Source organism: Rhipicephalus microplus, chromosome 1, assembly GCF_043290135.1.
Source record: "Rhipicephalus microplus isolate Deutch F79 chromosome 1, USDA_Rmic, whole genome shotgun sequence".
Classification (NCBI taxonomy): domain Eukaryota; kingdom Metazoa; phylum Arthropoda; class Arachnida; order Ixodida; family Ixodidae; genus Rhipicephalus; species Rhipicephalus microplus.
In genome coordinates this window covers 43,014,482-43,029,917 of record NC_134700.1, presented here as the reverse complement: position 1 = coordinate 43,029,917, position 15,436 = coordinate 43,014,482, and the positions used below count along the sequence as shown (strand labels likewise).

Here is a 15,436-nt window from a genome sequence, read left to right as displayed (position 1 = left end):
TGCACACTGCCTTCTCCATTGCTGGCCTGGCTTCGGATCTAGGTGGATGCCTCAACCGAGCTGCAAGAAAGCGTATGACTGCATGCCTAATAGTGGCCAATTCAAACTATCCTAAAATGCCTACTGCAGGTACAGTTGTTCATTGCCCACTAAGGGCCCATTATATGGGTCCATTATATGAGTCCATTACATGTGAACCCACACAGCTGCTCACTTTAATTATGTCTTTGCTGCTGATGAAGATTAATGTCTGAGTGCTCTACAATAAGTGGGAACACCCCCGTCAATCAGTCAATTTTTATTGCGAACTATACATGTAATGGCCAATTATTATTATACGGGTAGAAACCCGGAGGCAATTCAGGGGCTGTTGCAGAAGTAGTTGCCACTCAGCCACAGAGCAAATAAGCCCAGACAAAGGCAAAGACATACAACAAACTCATAATAGATTCATAAAAACACAGTAAATACATATAAATACTGTTGAGGAAGGAGAGGGAGACGGCGGCGAAAAGCCCGTGCCAAGGTCACAGCTTTTATTCGGGAGGCAGGCAAAGCCAGAGTCGCTGCTGCAGCGTCCAGCCAGGCCAGGAGCTCAGCCGTTCTCTAATTCCTCGTGACCCACGCCACACGAGCGACGCAGCTGGCCAAATTTAGCGTGGTGCTACATAGGCTCCTTTCCCTAGCGCTTTGCGTGATCGAAAACATATGTACAAAAAAAAGAAGGGAGACAGATCTATGTACATGAGCGACAGTCCGTGGATTGTCCGTGGAAAGTCTGAGTCCTCATTGTGGATAAAGGTTGGGCATTCGAAAGTTCCGGCAGACGACACTGGGAGCCACAGAGTGGGCGAGGTGCATGCCGAACAGATGTTGTGGGCAGCAGTGATGCAACCCGCCGAGGCCCTGGTGACTGCGGGCATCGGCGCCACCATCGGTCGCTTTTCAGATAATGTCTCAGTGAGGATAGTGCGGAGCGTGAGGATGCCTCGTGAAGGCAGTTGTCGCAAGTGTTGCATGATCGTTGTAGGCATGAGCGTCCTTGAGAAACTGACGCTGTCTGCATGAGGTGCAGGCATGAGCATGCTGGTCGATGGTCCCTGGAACGGCATGCAGGAAGAAAAGCTCTGCAATTCACACTGCAATTTTCGACGAGCTGTAGAGGAAGTGGCAGGCAGGCGCGTTGAACAGAGATGGCTTGGTGGCAGGCACTCGTGAAGCACCTGGATGGTACTGACGCTGGCACATCTCTGTCGCCTGAACTTGAGCAGCACTCGTCATAATGACTGCGAAGTTGAAGTTTATGTTGGGAGTGCTCAAATGGCTCAAGTTCCTTTGCGCTGTCTTCAGAGGTGTTCGGCAGCAAGTTGTGCAGCGCAGAAGGCTCAGGCTGTTCCAGGGTATGGCGTGGGGTATGTGTGGATACGGGACCACCTTGTTCAGCGGGAACAGGAGAACTTGGATGCAGGATGGCATGCTGACCCTATGCTTGCGTGGCGGGTAGATCATGATAGGTCGTTCCACTGAAGGCAGAACTGGAGCATCGTCCGCAGTTGTTGGCATGCTAGCGATAGCTTTGCTGCTGGCGTGGGAAATGGCAGGTTATAAATTTTGCAAGTTAGTGTGAATAAAAACTCTCATAAATGATATGGTGCGGATGATGCAATGGTACAACGTAGAGTTCCACAGTTTTGACGCAAAATAATAAAATTAATGTGATCTGTAGTTATTCCTTATGCAGGAAATGCATAGTAATGTGGTTGAGGTGGATTGTAATAAAAATGCGGACTTTTGATATGTTAATGCTATTTACGGGCTTAAAACAGTATTATGTAGAAGTTTGTAGTAAAGCAGTAAAACACGTTACTGTTTAGTAAACCCGCTTAATACATCTGTGGTGGTGAAATTTGTGACATAAGTAGGCTGGCGCAAATATTCGAGCACTTTGAATATTTAGATGACTATTACATTACAGTCAAGCCACATATAGTGGCCCCACTTAAAACGAACTTTCGCTTAAACAATATCCACGTGACCGTGAAAATATACATTGTTTCAATGACACCAAATCGCACTTACAACGAACGTCTCCGAGCGCCACCGATCGGTTACAGCGAACGGAGTCCGCCCTCTGCCGACTTCCCGGGAAACCACTTTTGACCCTGAATGGGGCATCGGCGAGGTGCCCATAGATTTTTATTGTTTAACGCCGACCCTGCCTCTGCGCCCCTCTAGTTGCCACTCTCCCCGACCGCTCTTTGTTACGCACCCTTCACTCCTTTGTCCCCCTCTACTCTGAGCACCCACGCATAGCCAGACATAGCCCGTGTTTTCACACTGCCACTCATCTTCCAAAAACCGGTCGGCCATCTCCCCTGTTTTTTATCACTGGTACCGTCGTTGACGTCGCCGGCCTAGAGTGACGACCAGACCATTTGCCAACATCATCTGTATCCGATCATCTGCATCTAGTCTTATCGTATCGTTCTAGTGCACGCACATACGCTACCCCACCCATTTTGGTAATTTGAGATTCTTTTCATGTTTAGGGGCTGTTCTTGCTCACTTCGCACTCAGCTCCGCATTCCCTCCACACACGTGCGGAAGCGTAGAAACAGCTGTTAATTTGGGCGAAACGAGCCACGAAACATCGAAGTCGGTGAGGCCATGCCAACTCGCCGGCGCAACAGCACGATTCTTTGACCACGGCCGCTGATTCTTTGAAGACTGCCGCGCGCGCCGATCGAGGTGGCTATGCTTAGACCTTTGTGCTCGCAGGCACTCTTTCCATTTTTTCTACGCACGCGTTCCGCGTTTGGCGGTCCTTTCAAGCAAGCTGCTAGACCTGCCTCTTTCCCGCGTGTTTTGGTTTTCAAGATCGCCTTCCCGCCGTATCTTCCCCTCTCTTCACTCTATCGCAACTCCTTGCCCTTCTCTCGAAAATCCGTTCTTCTCTCTTGACACAACTCCTTTGCTCATCTCCACCGCTTCGCCGCGCCAGCCACACTGACTAAAATTCAGAAGTTTTGATTTCTGACTAGCAACAGGCTCAGAGCTCTACCACGCGTTCTGGCGTGTGTTGCTCGCTCTCCGTGTGCGTGTGTGGTCAGGATGGCGATTGGGAGGCCTTGCACGCTTTTTCCTGCCCCTCAACAAAGCGTTGAAAGTGTAACCGCTGGGCTTGGGCATAATCCGCGTGTTAGGCGCCGTGTTGCAGAGCGTTTGCTCATAGCTGTTGACCACCTGGCAGCCAATTTGCCGCTTCAGGCATCCCGGTATTCAGCTGTGGAGATGGTGAATATTTTGTGGGCGGCGGTCACGGCTACATGCGCGCGAAACTGTTTTCGCAAGGCTGACTTCGTCAACGTCGGGCCCGATGTCGAGCCTGAAATTTTCAAACAGGACCACTGCGGCGGCGATTTGTGGCAGCGCGTCGTTGACTCCGACCTAGAAGAGCGGCTGAGACATCTGTTGTGATGGTTTAATTACGGCCGATGATAATGCGAACAACCGCGGAACCGTGCACGGATCAAGTCATTGTGAATGAAGTACACAGCAAGAGCAATTTGGAGGAATCAAATTCCGAGAATGCAAAAACTTTGGAGCCAGAGGCTCGTGCAGCTTATGCCGCGGGCATCGGCAAACGAGCACGCTGCCGTTTTAAATGAACCCGAGACCGCCCTTATCACTGTTCCTATTCTAAACACGGTCTTTTTGGGGCAAAAAGTTTTGTGTTTTAACTCGCAACTTTTTTAAAAACTGCTTTGAATTTATTACGAACTTCGGGATACAGCGAACGAATGCCGCGTCAGGTCTCAGGTTCATTATAAGCAAGCTCGACTGTATTTGAATTCACTTTGATATAAATTTTAATTATTCAAAATTTTGAAGTACTCGAAATGGATGAAAAAGAGCAAACTGATGGAACGCAAAAGGAGGAGACAGATAAGTGCAGACCGAAACGTGGATTTATTCACAGAAAAAAGTATATCACAGAAAAACACAGTGGGAAAGAGAAATACAAGGGGGAAGGCTCTACCGTGATCAAGTGTCATCCAGTAACGAGATTTCGCAATCTAAAAGAGATATAGATGGTGAGCTAACACAACTATTAATATTCTTTTTTATGAAAAAGGCTTCTGCAAGCTCCCTAGCATTTGTATCATGATGCCAATGATGTAAAAAAAATCTGAATTTAAACAAACTGCTGTGGAAGTGCCTGGCACAGTGCAGACACACTAACGCCACGACCCTTACGTCGAAGCTCCATGAGGCTCTGTGGGGCCCGCTCTTGACGACCAAACCTGGGCGACCCAGCATGCCTGTGTGGCGTCGTCGAGGCAAACCCTTGACGTCCCTTCATGGGAGGCCTAGGCCCTGACACCTAAACCTGCTGGTTTCTTATAATAAAGTTTATTCGTCCTCCTCTTATACAAATCTGCCCGCCTTTCAACTCCCTGTAAAGGTGGCTTCACTGCAGTGAAGCAGCACAACACTGCGAGTGCATGTTACAAAAGATACGTATCGCCGCAAACTCTTACTTTGAGGATGAATGAACATACTACTAACGCATTGATTCATTTTTTTTAAAGCAGTGATGCTACTGTGGTCTTCTGAATTGGAGCAATTTTTCGGAGCAGCAAAATTTTCATTTTTAGAGCACTTCGGAGCAGTAAACTTTCCCATTGCAAAGCATCTGGGAGCAGGTAATTTTGCATCTGGGAGATCTATGGAGCAGCTAACGTTGTGTCATGAATCACATTGGAAAAGCAAGCTGCATTTACATTCAAGGGCATGAAGAATTATTTTGGGGTTCTTGTGATAAGCTAACAAATATTTGGATTCATTGCAAATCTCATGGAGCCAATCAATTTTGGAGCTCTCCTTATTTCACTTGATGATTCAAAATAAATGGTGTGATGCTGTTGAGCATTTTTGAATATATTGTTCAGCTATTTGTTTTCATAGCAAATAAACAATACAGGTTGAATAAAATTGTACTTCATGAAATAACATTCAAAATACACAAATGGAGGTTATCAGCAGACATAGTAGACAAACCCTCTGACATACAACACTAGAGACTCACACAGTCCCAACGGCATTCCTCTAAGACGACTCCAAGAAAAAAAAGAGGTCGTTTTTCTTCCTAACCGATTATATTACTGGATGGTAACATGATGACACTTAGCTAGTCTCATAAATTTTGGTCAACCTCTTTCGACACACATTTCTCTGTGCTAGGCCTACGTGATTTAACAAAATTTGTTTTTCTTTTGCTGCAAAGTTTTATACGGCAGAGGCGTTTTGTCTATACTCCGGAAACCCCTAAGCATCTTCTAGAAAGAAGTGCAAAAAGAAGAACAAAAAACCAAACTCACCGGGTATATGCCTCTGTTTTTTATGCATATACTTTATGCATATGCCTAAGACGACTCAAAGACAAAATCCATTTTGTTTTTAATGCGACAGCAATTGTGTGAACATCCTGTAAGGGTGTGAACATGTGTGAACATTCTGTAATGCTGTTTGCGCCTCACGGCGCGCGTGTCTGGCAAAGAAGCTATACTTAGAGGGTCACAACTGTTGAGCGTTCTGCTCACGAGCGTTTATCACCACCACTATCATTATGATGGTAGTTAGAATGGTAGCGCCAGCCATGACGTCGCACGGCAAGCCTTGGTGGTGAAGGAGGAGAAAGAAGCGGTACTCTTTGGCGGGTGGTGGTTGGCGCGAACCGAAAGAAGCGATGGATCCCCGGTGCGTGGCACTGCGGGTGGCGCACCAAGAGCCGTCGTGGTGAGTCAAGCGTTGGCAAAGCCGCCTTGTTTTATGTTTTTGAGTGTTGTGTAATTTTGTGTAAGGTTGTTGTTTTAGTGTGTTGATCCCAATTACAGTCGACTCCCGTTAATACGAAGTTCACAGGAACCACAAAAAACTTCAAATTAAACGAACTTCGAATTAAGCAAAAAGCACTAATAACGGCACTTTTATTAGTTTAAAAGCGCGACAGTTTTGAGGAAAAATAGTCTGTCATCTTCTGCTTGCCGAATCTGGCTGCGGCTAGCAAGTTTTGTAAGGAATACACGTGTCGAAGTGCTTCTTCGGCGTTGTGTTCTCCAACAAAAAACCGCTGCGCAAGAGCAAGACCAGCAGCTACATCGGCAGCCCTCGGTGGTGGCTCATTTCCGATGTCGTCGTCATCATCGTCATTTTCAGGAATGCAGTCATGGGGCCGAACCATCTGCACGATTTCGCTGTCCGTTAGTGGACCGCATGTTTCGACGTTGCTGTCCACAGCGACATACTCGTCAAAACGGACATCACCGAGAGCGGCGCGAAAGCTACCGTTGTCGAGCTCATTTGTTTGCACTTCCACTGGCGCACAAGGAGAAGCATCCCCCGAGTTTTCCATGAAACCACAGGCCCGGAAACAATTGGCGATGGTTTCTTCTTTCACGCGGGTCCAACCTCGCGCTAGCATGTCGGTGAAAGTCGACAGCGTGTTAGGCTTAATGCCGTACTTTCTTGCAATGTCTTGTTTGGCGGTGCCTCCCTGGTCAACTTCCTTCAAGACTTCAACTTTCGTCGCTAGGTCTAGCGTTCGGTAAGGGCAACGAGTTGCCATTATCAAACGTACGTCACCACCACAACACTCAAAATCAGAAGCGCGGAAACACGTGTGGAATCAACCCAGCGCGCGGGTGACGCGGTGACACACTCGAGTCTCGACAAAAGTCAACTAAAGAGTCAGTCAATGCCGCCGATGCGATTCGCCAGCGTTAAAAAGATTGTCGCTTCAAGATCTGTGGCGCTGCGGACAGTAGTGATGGCGAAGACACCAGCGCGGTCCGGCAGATGTTTTGGCATATAAAAAGTTCCCCATTTTACTGTAAAATTACGGTCGCCACGAGACTGTCGATTGAAAAAACTTCTAATTAACCAATATTATGGGTTTTTAACTTCGAATTATCGAGCATTTCTTTCTATACGATTGCATGCAAAACTGATGGGACCACTTGCTCATTTCTAATTAACCGAAACTTCCAATTAAGCGACTTCGAATTACCGGGAGTCGACTGTAATGTTATAATAATTTGGCTGACAATGTCGCTGTTTTAAAAGTAGTTAAATAAATGTGTGTTGTTTTGGTTCGTTCCAACCGTGTCTACTGTGTCCGTTCACTAATAGAGCGTGGCACTCTTCACTTCGAAACGCCCCACTCCTCAACTGGCTCTTGTTGTCGCTGTTATGTTTTGTGTAACGTCCAAATGGATAACATCCCCTCCCCTCGTGCATTGTATGTTGTTCATGCTGGAAAAAGCGTGCAAGTGGGGCTAATGAATGTGACTGATGCAGAGATGAAAAGAGCCAACCTATCTTCTACTTTTCATTGTGTCATTGTCACATAGGTTACTGTCTGGAATCGTGCGGTGTAACGTCTAACAGTTATTTAAAAACTCTTGAATGACTTCAAAAGCGCAAACTGAAAATCATAAGCCAAGGTGAATCACTATGTAATATTTTCCAATCACAACACATTTTCTCGGTTCCGGTGTAAATAGCATAATTAATAGAAATTCATCTTTGGCTGCTGATCTTTTTTCAATTCCTAATCGCAATACACGACATGCTTCGAATGGTAATTTCGATCTGCCCAAATGTTTTGATGTTTACTGAGAAAGACTGATACAGTTTTATGGAACAAAAATATGGAACAGGATCTCCCTAGAGATTACAACAGCATGTAATTTCAGTATGGCATATAAATTGTTTTTTCTGTGAAGTCAAGACATGTAAGCTTGTGTGTGTTTGATTCGATTTTCACTGTATTTTTTTAATAAGTGCCTATGTATAGAAAGCTAGCTGCAAGCTAATAAGTATGCATGTCTGCAGTTATCTGTATTCACATGATTGCTTTTGTTTGTCACCTCAAAGCTTACCTGTACACTTTTTTATGTTGCACATTGTATTGGACCGTCCACTAGCCACTGTAGGCTATCGGTCCAAATAATCTCTGTATTTGCATATATCTATTCATGAAAATAAAGTTTCATTGATTGATAGATTGATTAATTGATTGCACGAAAGGCGCATGCCATAACATCACCCTGCATGTCAGCACTGCCATACATTGCTACTCTAGCAGAGAAACATGCCCCAACTTTTTTCAAGGAGCATGAAGGAATACAGGGGGGAGGAGTGTCACCAGAGCAGCAACTGTGAACTTCCGCTGACACGCGCTATTTCAGCAGGTTTCAGAAATGGCTCTTTCTTCTACGTGTACAACTGTCACCACAAAAAATACTGCAAAAATGTTTCACACCCTGGAATTGCCACAAAGGGTTCATGCACTGAGCGTTGATCTGCAAGATGGCAACATCACCGCACCATTGGTTCTGTATGTGCATCTGCATGCAAGAAGTGTTCTGGGCTCGCTAGTCACCCATGTCGACGTACGGATCTCAAACACAGCGAATGCAGCAAGTTTTTTGAGCATACGGCGTGTGTGCGGATTTTCAAATGGCAACCTGGCCGCCCACTAGTGCTCTTCGCAGATGACGTCAAGCCTTACTTCATATAACAATACAATTTGTTGGTATTGCATTCAATGACAAAAGCTTAAGGGAAACTAACAAATTGTACCTTTGGGAGCAGATCTTGCGTAACTCAAAAGAACGCTGGTTAAAAGGACTGTGGCCGCTTGAGGTGCCGATGCGGTTTTCGTACTATCACCTAGGCTCACACTTGCAGGAACCAGGTACAGACAGATGTGCCAAAACGATGTAGACTCTGATAGCACAAGTTTACGAGCTGTTTCATAATGCCTCGAGATAGCGCGCACCAGCGACTATGCCCTTCACGCGACGCAGCCGCCCATCCTCCAGAATGGAGCAATGAATGCAATGCTGTCATGCTGAATATTTTTTAACCATCAGCTATTGGTTCTAGGAACTAGAGGGGCAGATATGTAACAAGGCCTAGCCCTTCGACAGTAAGCCGTCCTTCCTACACCACGACCATCAGCGATGGGACCTCTACTCAAAGCTGAGTGTATTAAAACCGAATTGCAGCTGCTACAACCAGAAGGCGAGACGACATTTTTAAAAAAGCACGCAAAAAATTCACACTAGGACCCTATCACTCACTAGCTCGTAAAGGACAGGGCTTTTCAGGGGGCTTTTACTGCAACAGTGATTAAAGCGCAGATGTGCTGGTAGAAGGAATTACGAAAAATCTCTTCCCATGAATGAAGCATATTTGAGGAAAAGTGTAAACATGTTCCCACAATTCACATGCCCTTTTGTGAGTCACTGCAGAGAGCACATTATGCCATTGAGCTGACTTGCACAACAAAACCTGTGTCAACACCAAGCGTAGCCCCGTGGATTATAAGGGACGCACGCGTGACCTCTGATAATTATGCAAAATAATTCTAGGTATACGTGGTTGCAACTTTGGCAGCCCAGACAACAAGCTGCACATCTTTTGACCCACCGGTGTGGCTATTGCCAGTGATAGACTACCCCGAAATCTGAGACTTTGGCACAGTTTGGTGCAATCTCGGTTCATATTATCACGATGGCGCAGCAAATCCGATTTGGCGCACTTTGGTGCAGTTTGGTGCAGGGGTGGAATCACTGTACGAAGGTATATAAGTTGCAGTTCGTTAAGGGGGGACGAGGATAGCACGATATTGTAAAAAGAGCCGACCTTAAAAAATTGCAATTCGAGGTATTTATAGTCGTAAGTATGTTTTAGAAAAATTTAATATTTTGGTAAAATGCCATTTTTTTTTTGCTAAAAGCTTGATATATGAAATTATAAATGTTTTTAAAACTGAAAACATAATTTTCTAGGCATTGTCATTTTTGTGACGTTTTGAGCAACATTCTGTGAAGATTTCTAAACAAACTTGGTACCATTCTTTTCCACAGCACTTGAACTACAGGCTAAGGCTCTTCTTTTTCTCTCAACAGTGTAATAACCAAATTTACTTGCGTAATGAAAGCACTCGCATAATAAACGAACCCACAACTTCACTCATCAAAATTAATATTTTCCCCGGAGTAATAAACGCACCCCCTTCATTCATCCGCTGCAGTCCCGCTAACGGACACCTGACGCCTTCTTACACGTTGGATTTTTTCCGTTTTTCATTATTTTGCCCACCCATATCGGCTCGCTTACACCCTCCCCTTCACCCGTTGCCACAGGCCGCATAGTTTGTCTTTATATCTGTGCGCAGCATGTCCCCGTCTTTTTCATCTGTGTGCCACAGCGGCGTTCACAAATGGTGCGAGTGTAAAGACGTCACAGCTGATAAGCACACAGTGAGCGAAGGTCACGAAACTGCCCATGCCAATCGATGCGGGCAGTTTAAAAAAAGGCCAATACATGCTAATGTTGTTCAGGTGATGACGACAAGATTTGCTGTCGCGAAGGGTCATTCATCACTATAGTGTCGCAGGTTTCTGGAAAATCTGAAAAAATCGCTTGTTGTCTAGAAAAGATTGTGATGATTTCGGCAGCAGGGTAGCATCCCCAATTCTCGATTTACTTGTTATCCGTGCATGGAGGAACTTCTCATGTAAAAGCAAGGCAGCAGCCTTATTTTGTCGTTAATGTAGCTGTGGACAGTTTGTTTTGATGCTTCGGGGGTAGCTTGCTACAATGTTGGCTACTTGCTACAATGTTAACGGTGTTGTCAGGGTCATTACGGTCATCGTGCGAGGTTGCGTCGAAGTTGGCAAATTGGGTCGTAGCATTGTAGCGCACACTTTTGGGCGCCCCTCAAGAATAGAGCAGACCACTGTTGCGGTTAAACAATTGTGAGAAAAGATAGCCACAAAACACTTTCATGGCGTGCGCGGGCGGCCTGGGGACAGCTTGCAGAAGATGACGCGATCAGCCACGGATGATGAGTTAAGCGGAACAAAGAAGCTGTTTTCAAACAGTGTATGTGTATGTCGATTGCAAAAGGATGTTGGTTACTTGCTACAATGTTAATGGCGTCGTCATGGTCGTCGTGCAAGCTTGCCGCGAAGTTGGCAAAGTGCATCGTGGCCTTGTAGTGCACGCTCTTGGGCACGCCTAAAGATCACAGCATATGCCACTGTTGCGGTTCAACGATTGCGAGAAAAGATAGCCGCAAAACACTTTTATGGCGTGCGCGGGAGACCTGGGGTCAGCTTGCAGAAGAGAGCACCATCAACCACCGAAGATGAGTAAAGTGCAACAAAGAAGCTATTTCCAAACAGAGTACGCGTATGTCAATTGCGAAAGGTTAAGCCAGCTAACTATTTTTTGCATTACCACATCTTTTGCTCCTCTCGAAAAAGTTACATAAAATTTACCCCGCGTAGTAAACGCGCCCCCCAACTTTGCTCCGATTTTTCAAGAAAAAAAAGTGCATTCATTACGTGAGTAAATGCGATATATAAAAAATACCAGCTAATTACTGGAAGCTCGTTTCTACCTGCCAAGTTTTAAATTATTTCTGATCAAAGAAGTAACTGTTCTGACATCTAGTTTGCTTTAGCCTGTGGGATGAACCTTTTAGAAGAAACATGTAGTTTTGAAAACTTTTTCTATAGCAAGTTACCATTTCGACCCGTAAAGAATTACCTAACTAAAATGCGCAAATTTATCATTACTTCTTTTCTAAATGAGATATCTGAAATCTCCATTCAATGATACACATGTATGGTAATTTTCATGACAGTAGGATAAAAAATTTTAAAAGTTATAATAAAAAAGTTTTTTTCATACCCTTGTCCCCCCTTAACGATGAGCCATTACCCAAATCAAACCTGTTTATATCCTTAAAAGGGGCAATTGTATTTTGTATGCTTTAGTCAACGCTGTATGCAAACCTTGCCGCTACTTGTGCCCGCGAACCATCCTGCACTATTCCCTTTGAACTAAACCAATACTTTTGCAAGCCCTTCCTGAACGAGAGAGAGCCAGTCACACTCACTTGTTGCACACAGCTTGGATGAATTCCAGTGCCATGCCCTTCAGCTTGGCATTGCCCGGGCTGTTAAGCGTGTCGAAAGTGACCTGCAGCAACAGTGCAGAAAAAGCACGGAGTGTAAGTCGAGTGAGCAAACATCAAATGAAAACACAAACAACCAAGAACATGAGACAAAGCTTGATAAACAAAATGAGACAAAAGAATCAGAGATATCAAACTTGGATACATCAAATTATTGGCTATATAAAGAGTTGACAAGTCCCCTTGAACATTCAATGCAAAAGTAGGGAGCTGGTGCACAAACACACTGAACACCTGCACAAAGAAACTTCCAATACTATATCGAATGCTGCCCCCTGTCAAAGCCCCACAAGTGCACTTTTCATAAAAAAACACCAATCATCTTTTAGCAGTGTTCTAAGAGGTTGTCGTTTCTTTTTCACGCCTTAGATGCAGTGTGACTGCCGTGATGGTTTGGCTGTATGTGCAGCACTTGTGAGTGCATCTGCATGTTTAATGCACAATCAGTAGATTGTCCCAGTTGCATCCTATCCCAGGTGAAAATTTCCTGCTCGCTTTCTGCTGGGAGCTGCTGGTTTCCGGTGGAACCAGCAACTAACCTGCCGGTTATATTGGTTCCAGCAGTGGGCTTAATGGTTTTACGCTGGTCCCAGCAGCCAACCCATTTACTGTACTGGTCCCAGCAGAGTGCTTAGTGGTTTTTTCATGCTGGTTTCAGTAGGTCACTGGTTTTCTCCCGTAATGCTGCTGGAACCAGCAGCTGACTTGCTAGTTCTAAGTTGGCTTGACTCAGTTCCATCAGTGAATGCACCCAGTGACATTATAGCATCGCGTGCATTCATAATAAAATCCGTCAAGGTGATAAAGCGAGCTAGTTGGTTGCGATAGCTGGCATTTGTTTCTGTAGCCCGAAAAATAGAGGCAGGACAGCGCCGCCTCTCTTCATCATACCCGTGTTTTATTAATTTTAATTTATTTTTTTTTAACTACAGAAATTAATGCCAGTCATTATTAAAGACAATTTAGAATGGTTGCCATACGGGGTACATGATGCACATTTTACCATGACCTCAAGTGTTCATTCTCTATGGCTAAGAAACCAAATATATACATCACTGGGAAGAAAACGAAGCTTTTTTCAAGTTTTCGAAATCTCGAATAAGCGAAATATTGAATCCAGTACCCCATTGGCACACAATAACTGCTAAGTTATACGTCCAATTGTAGGTTTAATTATATTAAGCAAACCAGTAGCTATAAGACTGTGTCCTTTGTGCACAATCTTATAGCTACTCTGGTTACGTGCATGGTAGACACTTCGCTGAAGCGCGGTGTGCTGGCACAGGCTGCAGAGCTTCTCCTAACTACAAGAAGGCTCCCAGAGCATATCTTGTCCCTGACTATGAAGCAGTGCAAAACCTTTTAGAACTACATGCGATATTATCCTTTTTTTTAATACGATTTGAGCAAAAACGAGAAAAAAATATTCATAGATGCATATATGAGAACGCCAACCTATGCGGAGTGAGCTGGCTTATGAAAAGACGTAACGCTAGATGAAATAGAGAAGTTCATATGAAACTTCATATATAGAGAAATTATTCACACCACAGGTGTCTAATGAAACGCATAGAGACTTTCTTTTTTTAATTAAATTATCACAAGACAACAAAAGTTTACTGAGAAAAGAGTAGGAGTACACTTGTGTCTCATGAAAAACTATGCAATGCTTCACCGCACGGCACGAGCAATGTAGCAGCACCTCGGTTCTGATTTTCTTTGTCTATGTGAAGAGGAACATTTTGTACAGCATTCATTAGTTTTTACGCTGTTTCCTGGGTCATTTACCTACAAAATGTATATTCTAAATTTTCCATGTTTTGATAGATGAAAGTGCTTGACAGCGCAAACGACAGGAGGGGATAGAAGACGAAGAGACGAGCAGGTGTAAAAATGTTATTGCAAAATGGACTGAAATTCTGCGAGCATCCAAAACTGGACAAGGTGGAGCTGCTTGGTCTCGTAAGAAGCACCGTTGGAGGAGCAAAAGATGACAAAATTGGTCGACTCGTCCAGGAGGGAGTCGAGTGCCTTCCGCAAGGCGTCAAGACGGCTCGACAACGGTCTAGTGCCGTGGTCACCAGCCTACGAAGGGCCGAGGTCAAGCTTCTCCAATTTGATAAGGAAGGAGGGTTTGTGCTTATGCTGAAACGTTTGTATGAAAGCAAGGCTGAAGAAGCCATGCAGAAGAATTTCAAGGTGCTCCCAGCCATCAAAGAAACTAGAGTGAGGACGCAAGCGGCAAAACTGTGCGATGAAGCGTGGCTAACCACTTTGGCAAAGTCCTTAAAAATGGCAAAAGGCCTGAGCCTCTCGGTCTTTTTTTTCCAGTGAAAACACACAAAGAAGGCAATCCCTTCAGAGCAATCATTTCCGAGCCCGGTACTTGGCAGCATCCTGTTGCCTTGTATCTGCAAAGGTCTTTAGCAGTCCTGCCCATTGATGAGTCTTGTCGAATCAAGAGCGCAGTCACCGTCAGTGATTACCTCCGGACTGAGTGCCCAAAACGATTAAGTGCCTTCTCTGTTGATGTCAAGGACTTGTTTTATTCTTTACCTCATGACCTTGTGTGCGATGAAGTCAGCCAGTGCATTGAGCCTTAAGGCTGCACCTAATTTCAGAATGCATGTGGAATTCTTGTTCACAGGTCTTTATAACTACTGCGCTTTCATCTAGTTTCGACTTTTGTACTTCCCAAGAACACCTTCTACACTCCGCGGGAAGGAGTGTACACTGGCTCTTGTTTAGCTCCAGTTCTTAGTGACCTTTTACTCGCGCGGTATGACAGAAGTCTTATGGCTAACCTTCATCAGACAAGCACAGTTAAAGTGTTCGGCTACGTTGAAGACTTTTTAGTGTTTTGCCCCATCGACCAATTTGACCCCTGACAAACCATCGGTGAGATTTTTTGACGTATTTCGGCATAAAACGAAGCAACTTGAATTAATGTCGTAGCTTATTTCTGATGAGAAGCTATGATTCCTAGACTTAGAAATGCTTTTTTTGGTGGACCATGTCTGTTGGCAGTAGGAGCCACGCTCAAAGAAAAGCCTTCTTATTAAGTGCGCCCATTCTAAGCTAGTCAAGCGTGGCATCGCTTTTTCTTGCCTAAAAGCAGTTCTAACTCGCTCTTGTCACCACCAGGTAGAATGTAGTTTTTCAAAGCAAGTTCATCGTCTTCAACAAGCAGGTTTTTCTAATTCCCTCCTAACTTCAATCGCCGAGACTCTTCTTACGTCACTAAGAGTGCCTGATAAGGAACAAAGCAACAGCCTACTCAACAAACCACATTCCAGCACAGCTGTTATTCTCTATGTATACGAGGTTTCCCATGGGCTAAAAAAGATCACTGGCAAAATAGGTGTACGAGTTGTGTTC

The 15,436-nt window shown here is 44.8% G+C and overlaps 1 protein-coding gene across 8 annotated transcripts in view; it reads right to left on the bottom strand.

Annotated features, from left to right (window-relative positions):
- The window catches only part of LOC119178803 (proteasome adapter and scaffold protein ECM29), an 881,180-nt gene that overhangs the window by 690,752 nt on the left and 174,992 nt on the right, over positions 1-15,436 (bottom strand). For all 8 annotated transcript variants that reach the window (XR_012895350.1, XM_075895092.1, XM_075895224.1 and 5 more), the window contains exon 8: positions 11,981-12,063. Coding sequence is in view for 7 of the 8 variants with exons in the window: in XM_075895092.1 (XP_075751207.1) it covers positions 11,981-12,063 (83 nt within the window). In the remaining variant the exon portion in view is untranslated. The remainder of the gene's footprint in view (positions 1-11,980; positions 12,064-15,436) is intronic.